General features: G+C 41.9%; 1 protein-coding gene across 1 annotated transcript; it reads left to right on the top strand.

Annotated features, from left to right (window-relative positions):
• Nucleotides 1–2,972: 2,972 nt before the first annotated feature.
• On the top strand, nucleotides 2,973–16,338 carry LOC308308974 (uncharacterized protein; the record flags this gene model as incomplete). The annotated part of the gene is made up of 10 exons (XM_080754427.1): nucleotides 2,973–3,052; nucleotides 5,595–5,714; nucleotides 7,027–7,140; nucleotides 8,753–8,896; nucleotides 9,467–9,610; nucleotides 13,107–13,229; nucleotides 13,769–13,885; nucleotides 14,372–14,485; nucleotides 15,589–15,702; nucleotides 16,233–16,338. The coding sequence occupies exons 2-10, from the start codon at nucleotides 5,614–5,616 to the stop codon at nucleotides 16,336–16,338; spliced, it is 1,077 nt and encodes a 358-aa protein (XP_080610553.1). The 5' UTR covers nucleotides 2,973–3,052; nucleotides 5,595–5,613.
• Nucleotides 16,339–17,777: the final 1,439 nt, after the last annotated feature.

Raw genomic sequence — 17,777 nt, 5'->3', positions numbered from 1 at the left:
ATGGGCATAAAATGGACCCAGAACTATAACTGCAGTGATCTCCATATATGGACATAAAATGGACACCGACAGACAGACAGATACAGATATCTCCATATATGGGCATAAATGGACACAGGCAGACAAATGGTCAAAACGGGTCCTATGAAAACAGGTATAATGGGGTTTGCATTAAAGGGCGGGGCATTCATTCCCTATTTACATTGTTCCGAGTTGGCCAGGTCGCCGACTAGACGCTGGGCCGCCCGAAGGGCGGCCCAGCTTCTAGTAATCATAATACCTGATAATCATGTTTTAGCGGAGAAAAAAATCATAATTTTTTTTTTTAAAATTTTTTTTTTTTTAGGGCTGGGATGCGATTCAAAAGAATTATCGAATTAATTACAGGCTTTGTAATTAATTAATCGCAATTAATCGCATTTTAATCGCATATTAATATGCGATTGTGCAAAATGTGTAAAACACATTTTGCTGTATGAGTGAATCAACGAGTGAGTTTTTTAAATCTAAATTTCGCATCCACTGGGCCAAGCAAAGCGCTCTGATCGGCTACTTCTCCCTTGGCGTTTGTTGTCTCTTCTTGGTTGGTGCATCGCTATGATTAATTAATGGCAATTAATCAGTTTCTCAGCCCTAGTGTTTTTATGTCTCTCTCTTTCGTCCAATCAGGCGTCATCGGATCAGGACACGCCCACGACCTCCACGCTCGTCGACCGGGAGCAAGGAGGGCCCGCCTCTTTCGACGGGCGGCGTCAGAGGGAGGAGGAGATGATTGGCAGCCAGAGCGTCCAATCGGAGGAGGAGGAGGAGCTGCAGGGGTCTCAGGAGTCGTCGGACTTTGACATCCCGTGCTCGCCCGGGTCCCAAGCCCCGCCCATACAGGAACTGGCCAAGTTCTACAGGAAGCTGGCGTCCGGAGAGGAAGTGGTCACCAGGAGAGGAAGTCAGGGTTCCACGTGAGGTGTGGGGACCCCCCTCAGAGACCCCCGTGGGGGTCCTTGAGGGGGTCCAGGGGGTCCAATGTTAAATGTGTTCATTTAGCATCACAATCTGGAATTATGTAATACTTTAGATATTAAAAGATAGCAGACATACAAGCTTGCAGCGTGGCACAGAGTGCAGCGCTGCGAGCTTGTAGATCTGCTATATTTTGAAAAATCTTGAAAATGTGTGCAAATCTTTTTTCAAAGCAGACTTTTGTAACTCAAATCTCTGCTTCTGGGGGGTCCCTGGAACAATATGTTTTGAGATGGGGGTCCACGGCCAAATACGTGTAATTTTGGGGGTCCTTGATATGAAATGGTTTGAGAACCACTGAGTTAGAAGAAGGATTTAGAAGATATTTATAGAATCGGGTCAAAATTATTCAAGGGGTCCCTGGAACAAATTATTTTCAGATGGGGGGTCCACGGCCAAATGCATATCATTACAGGGGTCCTTGACATGAAAAGGTATTATTTATGTTTTTCAATAACCTTTAGATTTAGAACACAAGTGTAGAGTTGGCCTCAGTGGTTAAAGGAATTGTGATGCTAAATTAAAGGAGTAGTTCACACCAAAAAAAATATGTATTTTTCTATCAGTTCCTCAAGCCACGAAGCCTTGAATTAATTCAAGAGTATTTAGTTTTCCTTACATTCCTGACTCTGAGACAGTAATCTGACAACTGATCATCTGTCAATAGGAGACTCTTTGAGACTCTGTCCCTCCTCAAACTATGGACCCTAACCCTTTGGGACAGAAAATGAGCATTTATTTTGGTGAACTACTCCTTTAAACATAATGTAATACCCCCCCCCCCCCCCCCCCCCAATTCGATACGTGTGTTTAAAATGTTCGGTCAGAGTTTGTGTCAGAGTTTTGACAGTCAAATGTTTACACAAACAGCCAGAGTTCTCTGAAAGAATCAAGTGTTTCTATAAGGAATGTTTCTTTGTTACAAAGTGTTTCTGTAAAGTTAAGTTCATTAAGGTCATGGTTTTGGAGTCATTGACCAATCAGAAGAGCAGTAAAAGCTGATGACATCACAGACTATCTTGATGATTCATTGTCTTGATAATTCTGTTTTCTTTTATGTGTATTTGTATACTGTATATATTTACTGTATATTTTGTATTTGTATACTGTATATATTTACTGTATATTTTGTATTTGTTAACGTTGTTATTGACGTTCTAGATATTGAGTGAAATAAAAAAGATGTAGTTAATTTAGTGATGGACGTCTCATTTAAACATAATGCTTCACTTTGATGACGACTGGTAAGTGTTCATTTTCTCCTTATTTTCGTGATGACATATTTTATTGCCTTTTATATTTAAAAAAAAAAAAGAGAGAAATTAGACGTTTACCCTGGACCCATACTAGTGAAAATAGCAGATCTACAAGCTCCACCCACCTCTACCCACCTTCACCCACTTTCAGCTTAAGCTACAACAGCCTGATTTAAATGAGCTGAAAAGCATAATGTTTTGCCTTTTAAACTAATAAAGTCTGTTCACAATTCCTGCAGGGGAAACCTGTTTTCAGCTGAGGTGATCATGTCTTGTCCAACACGCAGGAGAGAAACATATAAACACCTAAACACTTAGGGCTCATACTGTACATACACATGCACACTGAAATGAGCAGATCTACAAGTTCACAGCACATTGCTGACGCCACACGAGGTGATCTTGTAGATCTGCTATTTCCCGTCCATGAAGCCATTATGCAACAGAGTGACCTGGAACAACCCTCGAGTCTCTCTCTCACTCTCTCTCTCTCACTCACTCACTCTCTCTCTCTCTCTCACACACACACACACACACACACACACACACACACACACACACACACACCAGCAGGCAGTTTACTGTAAGTCACATGACTTCAGGTACTCTCTCTCTGCACAAACCACTCCTCCTCAGAGAGAGAGAAAAAAGTTTCTGTTCTTTGTTCTTTCAGTTGTTTAACAGTAAGGAGAGACAGACAGACAGACAGAGAGACAGATGTGGAACACGATGCACACGGACAGAAGACGGACATTTTGTTGTTCAAACTTGTGAACAGAGTGAGTAGAAATTTATTTATATGTTTAGAACCTCACTAATACAGTAGGTTCATGTCAAGTTACAATAATAATAATAATAATAATAATAATAAAAGTAATAAATGCGAGGTGTTTTGATCTTGTACAATGACTATTTTGAAAATGTTTGTATCTAATATTATTTGCCAATGTGATCAGATGTATACTTCATGGTACCACGGTGTCGGATACTGAAATGAGTGGGGACGGGTCTCCATTCAGATCACCAGGATAGCATTCACCAGCATTGGCAGGTTAGCATTCACCAGTGTTAGTTTTACTGAGCTTAGGGTTAAGGTTAGGTTTAGGGTTAGGGTTAAGGTTAGGTTTAGGGTTAGGGTTAAGGTTAGGTTTAGGGGGTCAGAATAGCGATGTGTCGGAGTGCCGACATGTTACCGAAATGAGCAGATCTACAAGTTCACAGAACATCGCTGAAGCCACATGAGGTGAGCTTGTAGATCTGCTATTTCCGGTCCATGAAACCTTTATGCAACAGAGTGGCCCTCTAGTCATCAGCCGTGTGTGTGTGTGTGTGTGTGTGTGTGTGTGTGTGTGTGTGTGTGTGTGTGTGTGTGTGTGTGTGTGTGTGTGTGTGTGTGTGTGTGTGTGTGTGTGTGTGTGTGTGTGTGTGTGTGTGTGTGTGTGTGTGTGTGTGTGTGTGTGTGTGTGTGTGTCAGGGAGTGGCTCAGTTTGTTCAGACTCCATTTTGTCAGAACACGGAACTACCACGATGCAATAGAGGTTTATCATTCTCAACCTGTGGGTCGGGACCCCAGATGATTAACTTAATGTGCAACATTGTTTTCTCACTCAACAGTAAACAAACCAACATAAAGTTTAAGTGTATAGAGGGTATCTGCATATTTCTAAAATGACAATTTAAGGACTTTTTAATACCTCTAAAATGACAAATCAAACATTGTCCAAATTGTCAAAATAGAAACAGAACAGAAACAGCAGGTCTACAACCTTGTTATACAAAATGTAATGCCTCAACTTTTAGTGTCAGGGTGGGAGGTGTGTGTGTGTGTGGGGGGGGGGGGTCCCCCAAGTTTACTTTAAATATGATTATTTCGGGGGTTGCAGCCTGAAAATGTTGAAAATGTATTGATGTTGCCGTCATTAGAACACGGAAGGTTCCCAGTTCGATCGGGCTCCCCCAGAGTTAGTGTTGAAGAGTCCTTGAGCAAGACTCTGAACCCCTAACTGCTCCTGATGAGGAGATTTCCTCTGACATCACTGTATGAATGTTTGTGTGAATGGGTGAATGTAATGAATGTGTGTGAATGGGTGAATGTAATGAATGTGTGTGTGGATGGGTGAATGAATGTAATGAATGTGTGTGTGAATGGGTGAATGTAATGAATGTGTGTGTGAATGGGTGAATGTAATGAATTTGTGTGTGTGAATGGGTGAATGTAATGAATGTGTGTGTGAATGGGTGAATGTAATGCACAATCTCTGTAAAGTGGGCTAGCTATATAAATGCACCATTTACCATTTGTGTAGTTGTGTTTGTTGCGACCGTAGGTAGGTCACAGTCAGAACCACCACATCTCGATCATAGGGTTAGTGTATGTATGGGTAACACTTGTCTTTTTTGTTGACATTTTGCTGTGAATTTAACCCTAGAGCATGACGTCTCATTGTGTGCACAGCTTCCCCGAATTAGAGTTTGGAAAAAGTCTGAACTCTCCAAGAAAACTCTTATGCCTTTAAGTTAAGGCATAAGAGCTGGTATTTAAGACAATCAAAATACAACCCTTCAGTATTTTACCAGAGAACCACGGCAAGCTGATAATTCAATGCCTAATTCTCTGCTGCAAGGATAATATATAATAATAATAATATAATAACAACTTAACAAACGGTGGCAGGGCAGTGACTGGCCACATTTTAGGGCGCTCTCTCTCTCTCTCTCTCTCTCTCTCTCTCTCTCTCTCTCTCTCTCTCTCTCTGCTGTTTAAAGGGAAACTCCACTTAAACAGTTCTCAACTGTCAGAGGAGCAGCACAGTGTGGGTTGTGTTTTAGGGTGGACTGTCCCTTTAAATGTGTCTGCAGTTTAATCCTGTTTACATTAATAACCACGATTGATTGATTGATTGGTTGATTGAATGAATGAATGATTGATTGAATGATTGAATACTTTGCTAGCCGTTTCCATATGAAAAGATGTTGTAACAGGAACCCCCCTAACTTAAGATTTCTGAATTTTCAGATCTGCAAGCTCTGTTTTCTGATCTGTTTCATTGACTGTAACCCTGACAGGTTTAATAAAGACCCAGAGATGATCTGTTTCATTGACTGTAACCCTGACAGGTTTAATAAAGACCCAGAGATGATCTATTTCATTGACTGTAACCCTGACAGGTTTAATAAAGACCCAGAGATGATCTATTTCATTGACTGTAACCCTGACAGGTTTAATAAAGACCTAGAGATGATCTATTTCATTGACTGTAACCCTGACAGGTTTAATAAAGACCCAGAGATGATCTGTTTCATTGACTGTAACCCTGACAGGTTTAATAAAGACCCAGAGATGAGTGAGTGTGTGCAGAGAGAGGAGGAGGGAGCTGACAAACATCTCATCCACAGAGCAGAGTCTCCAACATCTCCTCAACCTGGAGCTCCTCACACTGAGTATGTTTATCTATAGATTATAAGTTACTATGTGTACACTTTGATATTAATGTTTATCTATAGATTATACGTTACTATGTGTACACTTTGATATTAATGTTTATCTATAGATTATAAGTTACTATGTGTAGTGAATGAAGTGCTACAAATCACTGTGTGCTGTTCAGTGGTGAAGCTGCTCTATACAGACTGACTGGTTGCATGTTTTTGTTGCAGGAGTTGAAACTCAAACATTTTACCCTGCTATACTTTCACACAGGGTCATCAATATTTCTGTACACGGACAAATATGTTCCTGGCAACAACGATTTTTCTTTTTACAGAATATCAGAACCAGAATATGTATGACACTTATTTATTACAAAATACAAAATGAAATCTAGCATGGTTGAAGACCAGTCGTGCCGCAGCATTTTGGATCAGTTGGAAAGGTTTAAGTGCACATGCTGGGAGGCCAGAGAGGAGAGAGTTACAATAGTCAAGTTTTGATATGACAGATGTCTGGATGAGGAGCTGGGCTGCCTCCTGGGAGAGAAAGGGTCTGATTCTATGGATGTTATAGAGTGTGAACCTACAGGACCGGGTGACTGATGCAATGTGTGCCTTGAATGATAGCTGGCTGTCCAGGACCACACCGAGGTTTCTAGCAGTTGGAACTAGGGATGGGACGATATGAACATTTCATATCACCATTATTGTGACAAAAGAAATCGTGACTTACGATATTATCCCGATAATCAAAATCCATTATCCTGGGGCGGAGCATTTGCCAAAAAATAGCTGATCTACAAGCTCACAACACGTCGTGTTACGATGCATTGTGAACTTGTAGATCGGCTATTTTTTTGGCAAAGAGAAAGACATTTGATAGAGAGTGAAAAAAAGACTGTATCAAGTACGTATGTTTTAAGTACCTTTTACCAATTCTAGAGGGTTTACGTGGTACAGGATATGCAGCTCTGCAAATAAAAGGTGAATTGATCCAAGTGAATGATGGAGGACGATATCACGATAAATTAAATCTCCACGATACGATTATCATGAGTGTTTTTTATCACGATAAACAATTATATCGCTTATCATCCCATCCCTAGTTGGAGCCGAAGTCAACAGGGCGAGTACAAATGGAACCAAATGGACCCAAGAGGGGTCCACTATTTATGAGTTAATTCCATTAACCCATTTAGGACTGAGGCCCATGCTAAAAACACCATCTAAATCCTGACTTGAAATAAACCTTTGAGTTAATCCTAAAAACTTTAAATATTCATTCAAAACTGTAAACATTTTAATAATCCTGTCTTTCTGTCAGGGTCCATCAGCAGAGAGCAGGGTCTCCTGTACCCAGCTGTGTCTCCATGAAGAGTGACAGGTCCATGGGTAAAGGTATTGACTTCAAAGATGGACACCACTCTACTGATCCCAGGTCAGAATGTAAAACACATCATTTAGTTGTTATGAACTCTACTGATCCCAGGTCAGAATGTAAAACACATCATTTAGATGTTATCAAACTGAATAGACTTTTTGGTTACCACCGCGCTCTGACTCTACTGGTGCGGTATCCCTTTAAATCAACATGTAGAAGGAGGAGGATGGATCGCACACAGTGGCAAGAGTTGTTTTTTCTTTATTGTTGCATCATGGATGAGAAACAAACGTTTCGGCTGTAAGCCTTCTTCAGTGTATCTGATACTGCAGGGTGTCTGTGGTCTATTTATAGAAACTATGACAGGTGCCCAGGTGGACACCATCAATGCCAATCACCCTGTGAGGAGGATGACACCTCGCACCTGAATGGTGATTGCTATCACTGGTTACTGCGTAATAAGTCAACTCTGTTTTTCATTAAATAAACAATAAAAATACATGCATTTTTCTTTAACAATATCCACAAATACATAATCAAACCATCTCATATTAAACTAATATTTGTCGCTGAGGACATCGGGCAGCAAATTGCCTTTCATAAATCAGCTTCAACCATTAGGATAACAAATATATACACTTGCAATAAACAGCAACTATACCCATGTGAACGGCGGAACGGAGATAATGACGATGCCCAATTCTCTTTTGAGACTGAAATGTATATATCCAATGTGCCACATTTTTTGAAACACAGTATTGTATCAAGGGCTAAAAAGCCACGTTATATTTTACTAAATCAAAACGTGGGCGGTGTCATTATGTCCAAGCCGATCATAGAAAAGGAGACATGTTACATTCTTCATTCATGCCCAGGGGAAATAGTGTTTTTAAATGGTGAATCCAATAACATTCCCTTTGTAGGAGTAGTTTCTCATGATTACCACCTCTACGGTTAAGCCATACCTTTTCGATACCAATGCACTTGAGATCATCAACTTTGTGGTTCTGTTCACAGAAGTGACGCGCCACGGGTGATGTGACGTCAGCTCTCTTAATGTTGCTTCTGTGTTCATTCAGCCTTATTTTCAGCTTTCGGGATTTTTGCCCTATGTAATATTTATTACACGGGCAGTATAGCAAATAGATTACATGAGTTGTGTTACATGTTATCAACGACTTGATGTTAAACTCTCTATTGGAACGTGGATCATGGAAAGTGTTCGTTTTCACCATATTAGCACAAGAAGTGCTACATCTACATCTACAACTGAACATCATCTTAATATTTTACCATGACAACATCCTTCCATATTTGATACCCCAGCCCCCCCCCCCCCCCCCAATCCTCCATAAAACCCTGACAGGTTTAATAAAGACCCAGAGATGATCCATTTCATTGACTGTAACCCTGACAGGTTTAATAAAGACCTAGAGATGATCTATTTCATTGACTGTAACCCTGACAGGTTTAATAAAGACCTAGAGATGATCCATTTCATTGACTGTAACCCTGAGAGGTTTAAAGACCCAGAGATGATCTATTTCATTGACTGTAACCCTGACAGGTTTAATAAAGACCTAGAGATGATCTATTTCATTGACTGTAACCCTGACAGGTTTAATAAAGACCCAGAGATGATCTATTTCATTGACTGTAACCCTGACAGGTTTAATAAAGACCTCCAGATGGATGTCAGTCAGAGTGTTGCCAAACGCCACAGAGCAGAGTCTCCAACACCCAGCCTTGTGTCTATGAAGAGTGACCGTTCTAGATTGGAACCTCTTAACTTCGGTGGACCTCCACACACAGAGTAAGTGAATCCTCTTTTACAATATACACAGCAATATGTGTGTCTGTTAACAGCTAATCTCCGGCACCGTTTGCCCGATGGCAGTGAAACCTTGCACACACTCACTGGATCCCAAAGCAGATCGGCCTGTTCTAGCGCCACCAGTAGGGCAATTTTTGAATCAATTTCTTTGACAGTACTCCTACAGATTTTGTTCAAACATCATACACATCTTTACACATTATCTCTATAGTGATTAAAACAAACAGATTTGTCAAATTCCATCCTGATTGGCTGAGATCGGCTTCCAAAGTTTGCAGGAGTGCTCCGCCTTGAACAAAATACCTCAAATCATGAACACAGTGTGAGATTTCTGTGAAATTTTGCACAGACTTTCAAGTATCATTTCTTCCACTATGGAAGAAATTATATTTGAAAGTCTTCAAATCAGCCTCCTCACTGGGGCCTGGCGCCTATGACATCTTGGTCCTTGGACTCCACATTATCATGGTCTGAGGTTTTCCTTTGATAAAATGACAGGTTTAATAAAGACCTAGAGATGATCTATTTCATTGACTGTAACCCTGACAGGTTTAATAAAGACCTCCAGATGGATGTCAGTCAGAGTGTTGCCAAACGCCACAGAGCAGAGTCTCCAACACCCAGCCTTGTGTCTATGAAGAGTGACCGTTCTAGATTGGAACCTCTTAACTTCAGTGGACCTCCACACACACAGTAAGTGCATTTTTAGCCCCTTATAAGATTTCAGACTCAATTGGCGGGCGGCGGGGTGTGTGTGTGTGTGTGTGTGTGTGTGTGTGTGTGTGTGTGTGTGTGTGTGTGTGTGTGTGTGTGTGTGTGTGTGTGTGTGTGTGTGTGTGTGTGTGTGTGTGTGTGTGTGTGTGTGTGTGTGTGTGTGTGTGTGCGCATAAAGCATGGTGTAGACAGATATTTATCTGTCTTTATTCTCTTGTTAGAACTTGTTTGGCAGAAACCAGAGTGGAAAAAAATCTCTCTGTCTTCAGGTTCAGGTGAGGTTAGGGTACAGAGACACACCTCTCTGTATGTCTGTCTGTCTGTCTGTCTGTCTCTGTCTGTCTGTCTGTCTGTCTGTCTGTCTGTCTGTCTGTCTGTCTGTCTTTCTGTCTAGTCCTGCTCGGGCGATTCTTTATTCACCAACGGGCCGAGCCGGGCCCATAACCTAATGCTCAGATCATTTTGCTGTGCATTTCCCCCTAGAGCATGACGTCTCATTGTGCGCAGCTAGAATGGAGGGGGTGTGTGGGAGGCAGCACTCCAGGCTATGGGTTCTCTCACGTATCTATAGCAACACTGAAAGCACTAGCTCTCATTGGATTATAGCCAATGAGCTGGCCACAATGAGACAAGGGTTTTTCTAGGCACTAGAAAAGACTGTCACACATAAACTCTGTGTGTGACTTAACTTAAAGGTCTGTCCATAATGTCTCTGACCGCTGGACTTTTCGTCGGAAAGGTCCGGTTAAACTACAAAATGACTTCACTCACATCTTCTGAAAAGCATTACCCTGAATTAGAGTTTGGAAAAAGTCTTAAAGGAGTCATCCAGACCAAAACACATATAGGGTTAAATCTGCCTTTTATCATACCCCTTCATACCTGCTTTAGTCGATTTCTTTCATAGCTGCCCCTGTTGCTAGATTTCGGCTGCCCCTGTTGCTAGATTTCTCAGGCTCTCTCATAACTAACACAGTGGATTGTCCTTAGGCTAGTGCGGTTATTTCTTTAGCTTCAAAGTTAGTATTTTTTGATTGGATTGTGTTTACACAACGTCCTGAGACCAACCAAACCGCTGTTTTGACCTCACAGGCACCCTTACTTGTCAAACTGCTTCTGCTCTGCACCAGAGCAGGGAGAGGAGAGGCTAGAAAGGGAGGGGAGGGAGGGGTCTGTTTGACAAGTAAGGGTGCCTGTGAGGTCAAAACAGCGGTGTGGTTCGTCTCAGGACGTTGTGTAAACACAATCCAATAAAAAAATACTAACTTTGAAGCTCAAGAAATTACCGCACTTGCCTAAGGACAATCCACTGTGTTAGTTATGAGAGGGCCCGCGAAATCTGGCAACAGGGGCAGCCGAAATCTAGCAACAGGGGCAGCTATGAAAAAAATCGACTAAAGCAGGTATGAAGGGGTATGATAAAAGACAGATTTAACCCTATATGTGTTTTGGTCTGGATGTCTCCTTTAACTCTCCAAGAAAAATGTGGTGGTCGGAGACAGTATGGACAGGCCTTTAAGTTAAGGCGTAAGAGCTGCTACTTAAGACAATCAAAATACAGCCCTCTGTATTTTAGGCAATGCCTAATTTTCTGCTGCGAGGATAATATACTGTATTAACAACATAACAAACGGTGGCTGGGCAGTGACAGGCATGGGCCGGGCTGGGCACCACATTTTAGGACCTCCTCTAAAATGAGGACCTCATCTCTCATCCTCTCAATACATTCTGACCAAATTCTGGCCTGTGTTTCTCTGCTGTTTAAAGGGAAACTCCCCCTAAGGAACAGCACAGTGTGGGATGTGGTTTAGGGTGGACTGTCCCTTTAAATGCATCTGCAGTTTAATCCTGTTTACATTAATACCCACCATTTATTGATTGAACGAATGAATGATTGATTGAATACTTTGCTAGCAGTTTGCATAGGAAAAGCACAGGACCCCCATATGAAAACATGTTGTACCAGGACCCCCCCCCCCCCCTAACTTAACACACTGAGTGCCCGAATGTATGACGTGTGTGTGTTGCTGGTGCCCATGGCAACGCGTCATTTACGTACCTTCGCGTCGTGGGAAAAGTATCCGCAATACGTTGAGTAAATGTAATCCAAGTATATCTAATTTTATTTTCACGATGATCTTTTCTTTCAGTCAGGACAGCTTTTTACCAATCTTGGGTCACAGCGTGTGTATCACGGGCGGTAGAAAGGGTCGCGTTTTGAACATGGTGACTGAAAAAGCTAGACCAGGAGAGGAATCCGCCATTACGTTACCTCCGGTCCTCCGCAGTGTCACTGGGAAAATAGTATCCATGATACGAGTAAATGTAATCCACGGATATCCGGTTTATTTTTACGATAAAGTTTTCTTTCAGTCAGGACATCTTTTTATCCAACCTGGGCCACAGCGTTTGTGTCACGGTAGGTAGAAAGGACCGCGCATTGAACATGGTGATTGAAAAAGCTAGACTTGGAGAAGAATCCGGCATGTTACGTGTATCTCCGCCGAGACTCCGTTACTGGGAAAATAGTATCCAGATACATACGGGTCGTGCGAGCCTGCGGCTGCGAGGGCAGGACGATAGAGTGCAGTGGAACAGAAGCTTGTGGCTGCAGGGAGACTTCACATCGTGGTCACATGTACCGCGCTGCATTTTGGGAAATGTAGTGTTTTTCCCATATTGTTGGCGTTTGATCACCGTGGTAGAGCCTTCATTGCGGTAGGCGATATGTACAGTAACTACAGTATTGTAAAACGCGTCAAACACGTCGTGGGCACTGGGGCAGGGCATCCAGAGACATCAAAGAGATTTGCGTGTAGACACCTCGTGGGCACCCGATGTGTTAAAGGGACTACACTGTGAGTTTTCATTTTTCCATTTTTTTGTGTTTTGTTGTCCCACCAGCATGTTCTATCCTCACAAAGTCCTATTTCTGACCATTGTGTCTTAGTTTATGGGCAGGTCTATGTAAGCAGGTCTCAGAACGGGCTGTCTGATTTTAAGGTCCGATTGTGACATCACAATCGGGACCTACTGCTGTGCTGAGTGGGGGTTGGGGAGGGGTGGGCAGGCCTGAGAAGGAGGCAGGAGGAGCTGGGAGAGGGTTGGGTAGCGGTGGGCAGGCCTGCTGAGCAGGAGGTGGGGAGGAGTGTGGGGCCAAAACTGGCTCGATAGCGCAGTCCTCCCACTCAGGACAAGGTGGTACTGCAGCTGAAAATGCTCTGAAAGCCAGGCAGAAATGATAGGGGCTCTGTATTCAGGAGTGGTAATTTAGCCTCGAACCTTTTTAAAAATGTGTTTTGGGACACAAACAATGTTATATAAATTATTTTTAAATGCATGGTGTAGAACCTTTAAGATTTCTGAAATTCCAGATCTACAAGCTTTGTTTTCTGATCTGTTTCATTGACTGTAACCCTGACAGGTTTAATAAAGACCCAGAGATGATCTATTTCATTGACTGTAACCCTGACAGGTTTAATAAAGACCCAGAGATGAGTGAGTGTATGCAGAGAGAGGAGGATGGAGCTGACAAACATCTCATCCACAGAGCAGAGTCTCCAACATCTCCTCCCCAAGCTGGAGCTCCTCACACTGAGTATGTTTATCTATAGATTATAAGTTACTATGTGTACACTTTGATATTAATTTTTATCTATATATTATAAGTTACTATGAGTACACTTGATATTAATGTTTATCTATAGATTAGAAGTTACTGTGTGTACACTTTGTGAATGAAGTGCTACAAATCACTGTGTGCTGTTCAGTGGTGAATCTTCTCTATACAGACTGACTGACTGTATATTACACAACACTATGTCAGGCACATTATGAGTCCATTAGTTCTCACATGTTTTATTTGTAAGGACCCCCTTCACTCAGAGAGGGTACAAATGGAATGGTTCCATTGGGTCCCTTTGGTTCCATTTGTACACTCAGATTCACAGACCTGTTATGGTCATACAGGGCTATTTCAGTAACTCTGTGTTTCTGGTCATTTTCACAAAGATTTCCCCCACAAGCCAGCATGGAGATGAGCCCTGCTTTCATAATGTGATCCAACATTAAAGAATCTTGAACAAACTGAACTTTTCATTCTCATAATAACTGTATAAACATTCATTATGATTCCAGAAGTGTTGATCGCCACAGAGCAGAGTCTCCAACAGCCAGCCTTCTGTCTATGAAGAGTGACTGGTCTAAAGGAGGACTGATTGACTTCACTAATGAACCTGGACCTCCACACACACAGTATGTCAACCCATTACAATATACACAACACTAACATGACACCTGTGTTGCACAGCTGGTGTGCAAGTTATTATTAATACAAGACAGAGTATTCTAATAGTGTTCCCTCCCTGTCCAATCACATGCAGTTTGTGAATAATCATTTAACCTGCGGCCACTTTGACCCATAAGCTCCACCTATTTGACTTTTATTTTATTTTATAAACAAACCACTTAAATCCTGGGATTTTTTGAGTTTTTAGTAGTGGTAGCATGGCTCCCCCTAATGGCCACTGGAGGAACATGAAGCTGACTGTTGTTATGGTGTGTTGCACTGGGTTCTTGGACCCCAGTGTTGCTGCTTGCTGTTTATTACTCTTTCTATTATTATACTCATTAATTCACTGAGCTGAAACCCATGGGATTTTACTCTCTCATGCTTGAATACTTTTCCCAATCACGTGCTGATTATTATAGACATGTTTGTGTTGTTTTGTATGATTGCAGAAGTGTTGACCACAGAGCAGAGTCTCCAACAGCCAGCTGTGTGTCTATGAAGAGTGACCGCTCTAGAGCAGAACCTCTTAACTTCAGTGATGAACCTGGACCTCCACACACACAGTATGTGAAAGAACACAGTGCATCTCTCTCTGCTAAGAGCTTTGCCACTGCTTGGTCAGGATGGGACAATGGATTGCTATCTGCTCTACATTAGCCAGGGACCCTCAAGCCCAGAAGGGGAGATGACCTGTGATGTCATGTCGTACTTTTTATTTCAGTTTTTCTATTAGTTTGGTCCTTAAGGTCCACAGAATGAGAGGTCTGCTCTGCCCCAAAACGAAATTTAGCCCAAGGAATGTTTTTTCATGCAAAACCAATGCTTGCAATGGATTCATAATAATGAAGAACCCCTAGTTTGACCACTCACATGCTACTTAAAGAAGATTTCTTCTTTTTTAAATATTTTTCTTTTCCTGTATAGTGTTTCACGATGTTTCCGGCAGAGCAGACGTCTCATTCTGTGGACCTTAATGACCAAACTAATAGATAAAACTGAAATAAAAAAGTACGGCATGACATCACAGGTTGAACCCTATTCCTTGAGCTTTTGGGCTTGTGGGTCCCTGACTACATGGAAAGGGTCTTCTTGAGACAACTTGTTGTGATTTGATGTATTTGGCCTTTTGGACCTCCTAAATCAGTGCTTCCCAAACTTTGTAACCTGTGACCCAAAAGAGAAACGTTTTCCCGGGACCCAAAATGGTGGAAACAGCAGATCTACAAGCTCATAACGGGTCAGGGACTTTCATGGACTGCTGGGATTCATTCAACCAATGCCCTAAATGATATGTATTTGGGAATTCCACGCCGTTCGCCCTCCTGGCCGTTCGCCCCGGGCGTCTGTCTGGCGTAATGTTAAAAAACGTAACATTTAAACCTAAGTTTTTAAATAATTGTAGTGGAGTAAAGGTTCAATATTCGGATCTGAGATTTAGTGGAGTAGAAGTAAAAGTATTGCAAATTGGAAATACTCAAGTAAAGTAAGAAAAAAAAAAACTCAAAATTGTACTTAAGTACAGTTAAGTACAGCAGAAAGAATGAGGGCGAACGGCCGAGACTTGTTACCGTATTTGGCGAGGACCCCCTAAATGATATGTATTAAGTGGTTAAACAGATTGTTTTCATTCACATTATAATTATTCAAACATTTATTATGATTCCAGAAGTGTTGACCACAGAGCAGAGTCTCCAACAGCCAGTCTTCTGTCTATGAAGAGTGACTGGTCTAAAGGAGGACTGATTGACTTCACTAATGAACCTGGACCTCCACACACACAGTATGTCAATGTGATGTGAATCTTCCTATACAATATACACACTAGAACATGTTCTGATGCTAGGCTACGTCTGCAAGTTACTAAATAGTCAGACATAGTCTAATAACAATGTGTCCAATCATTATAGTCATTGTTTAGTGTGGTTGCTATAGGCAACATACTATTGTATTTGGTCCAAGATTATTATTATTTTTCTGCCAGCAAAGTGAACCTGCTTTTAACTTGCGCACAAACGTAAAAGTGTAGCTTTTGTTCATGTTTCACACACTGTTGTCATGCTTCACATGACATCACAATATAGAATAGAAATGGTAAGAAGGAATTCATTTTGCATTTCCTTGCAACCACACTTGCAATTTCCCAGAATTGCACCTTTCTAGTTTCATTGATATCTAGCTTTTATTTGTTGATGCTACAATGTGTAGAGGAGACACAACCTAAGAATGTCAGAATGTTACTCTCTTTGCTGTATAAAGACATGTAACAATAAGGAATCTTGAACAAACTGATGTCTATTTTTGTGATTCCAGAAGTCTTCGCCACAGACCAGAGTCTCCGACAGACAGCTGTATGAGTGACAGGTCTAGAGAAAGACCTCCTGACTTCAGTGAACCTGGACCTCCACACACACAGTAAGATCACTGGTCTGTAGGAACTAGAGGATGTCTTGTATCTGCTCACAGATGTAGACAGTAGTAGAGTATCTCTCTGTCATCTGTAGGAACTAGAGAATGTCTTGTATCTGCTCACAGATGTAGACAGTAGTAGAGTATCTCTCTGTCATCTGTAGGAACTAGAGAATGTCTTGTATCTGCTCACTGATGTAGACAGTACTAGAGTATCTCTCTGTCATCTGTAGGAACTAGAGAATGTCTTGTATCTGCTCACAGATGTAGACAGTAGTAGAGTATCTCTCTGTCATCTGTAGGAACTAGAGAATGTCTTGTATCTGCTCACAGATGTAGACAGTACTAGAGTATCTCTCTGTCATCTGTAGGAACTAGAGAATGTCTTGTATCTGCTCACTGATGTAGACAGTACTAGAATATCTCTCTGTCATCTGTAGTGATCTTTGGTTCACTGATTCTTAGCCCAGGTTGTTTTGGACATGCACCGGGGTTCCTCAGGGCTCTCTACTTGGTCAGAACATAGCCGATCTACAAGCTCATGTCAGAACGTGTCATGTCGTGAGCTTGTAGATCTGCTACTTTAACCAGATATGGTTAAATAATCAGAATGAAGTGTGTGTGTGTGTGTGTGTGTGTGTGTGTGTGTGTGTGTGTGTGTGTGTGTGTGTGTGTGTGTGTGTGTGTGTGTGTGTGTGTGTGTGTGTGTGTGTGTGTGTGTGTGTGTGTGTGTGTGGAGAGATCCAATCATTTTGTTTGTCAGTGTTTTTTATGTCCTGCTTTCATAATGTGATGCAACAATAAAGAATCTTGAACCTTTTCATTCTCATTCTGTATAAATGTTACAGTAATGCCAACCAGGGACGTGCTGGGCCCCTGATTCAGCCCGGGAAAAAGAGTTGTAGAGGCCCTCATTGCGCGCTATAGAGAGAGATCTCTCTCTATAGCGCTGCTGCTACTCAAAGATTTGACATTTCAGATCATGACAAGTGACAAGCCAGTGGGCCAATTTCATGAGTTATATTTCGTCGTTGTCGGGTGGAAACCTTGCATGTCCAAAACCGTTTGTATTGTATTTATCATTTTAAAAATGATTTAAACTAGTGAAAACAGCCGATCTACAAGCACAGAACGCCTCGCACCGCGAGGCGTTGTGTTGTGTGCTTGTAGATCACTACTTTTGTGCGACGGCCTTGTATGATGAAGCAGGGCTTTGCTTTGTGAAAAAATGTACAAATTTGAAACTTGGAGATACGAGGTTTCTGCCCGACAGTGACAATTTACTTTGATGGCCGCCCAGCCCCCAAAATGGAACGAAGGCCGAATCTTTTTCCTAATGGCCGGCCTGGACCGGCCGGGAATGAACCGGCCGTTCGGGAGTTGTCCCGCTTTTCCCAGTGGCCAGCACGTCCCTGATGCCAACATCCCACAGTGATGTAGTTTTAAGCA

Source organism: Nannobrachium achirus (genome assembly GCF_963921795.1).
Source record: "Nannobrachium achirus genome assembly, chromosome: 23".
In the NCBI taxonomy this organism is placed as follows: domain Eukaryota; kingdom Metazoa; phylum Chordata; class Actinopteri; order Myctophiformes; family Myctophidae; genus Nannobrachium; species Nannobrachium achirus.
Note: the sequence above shows the minus strand (reverse complement) of the source record. Positions and strands in the feature narration are given on the sequence as shown.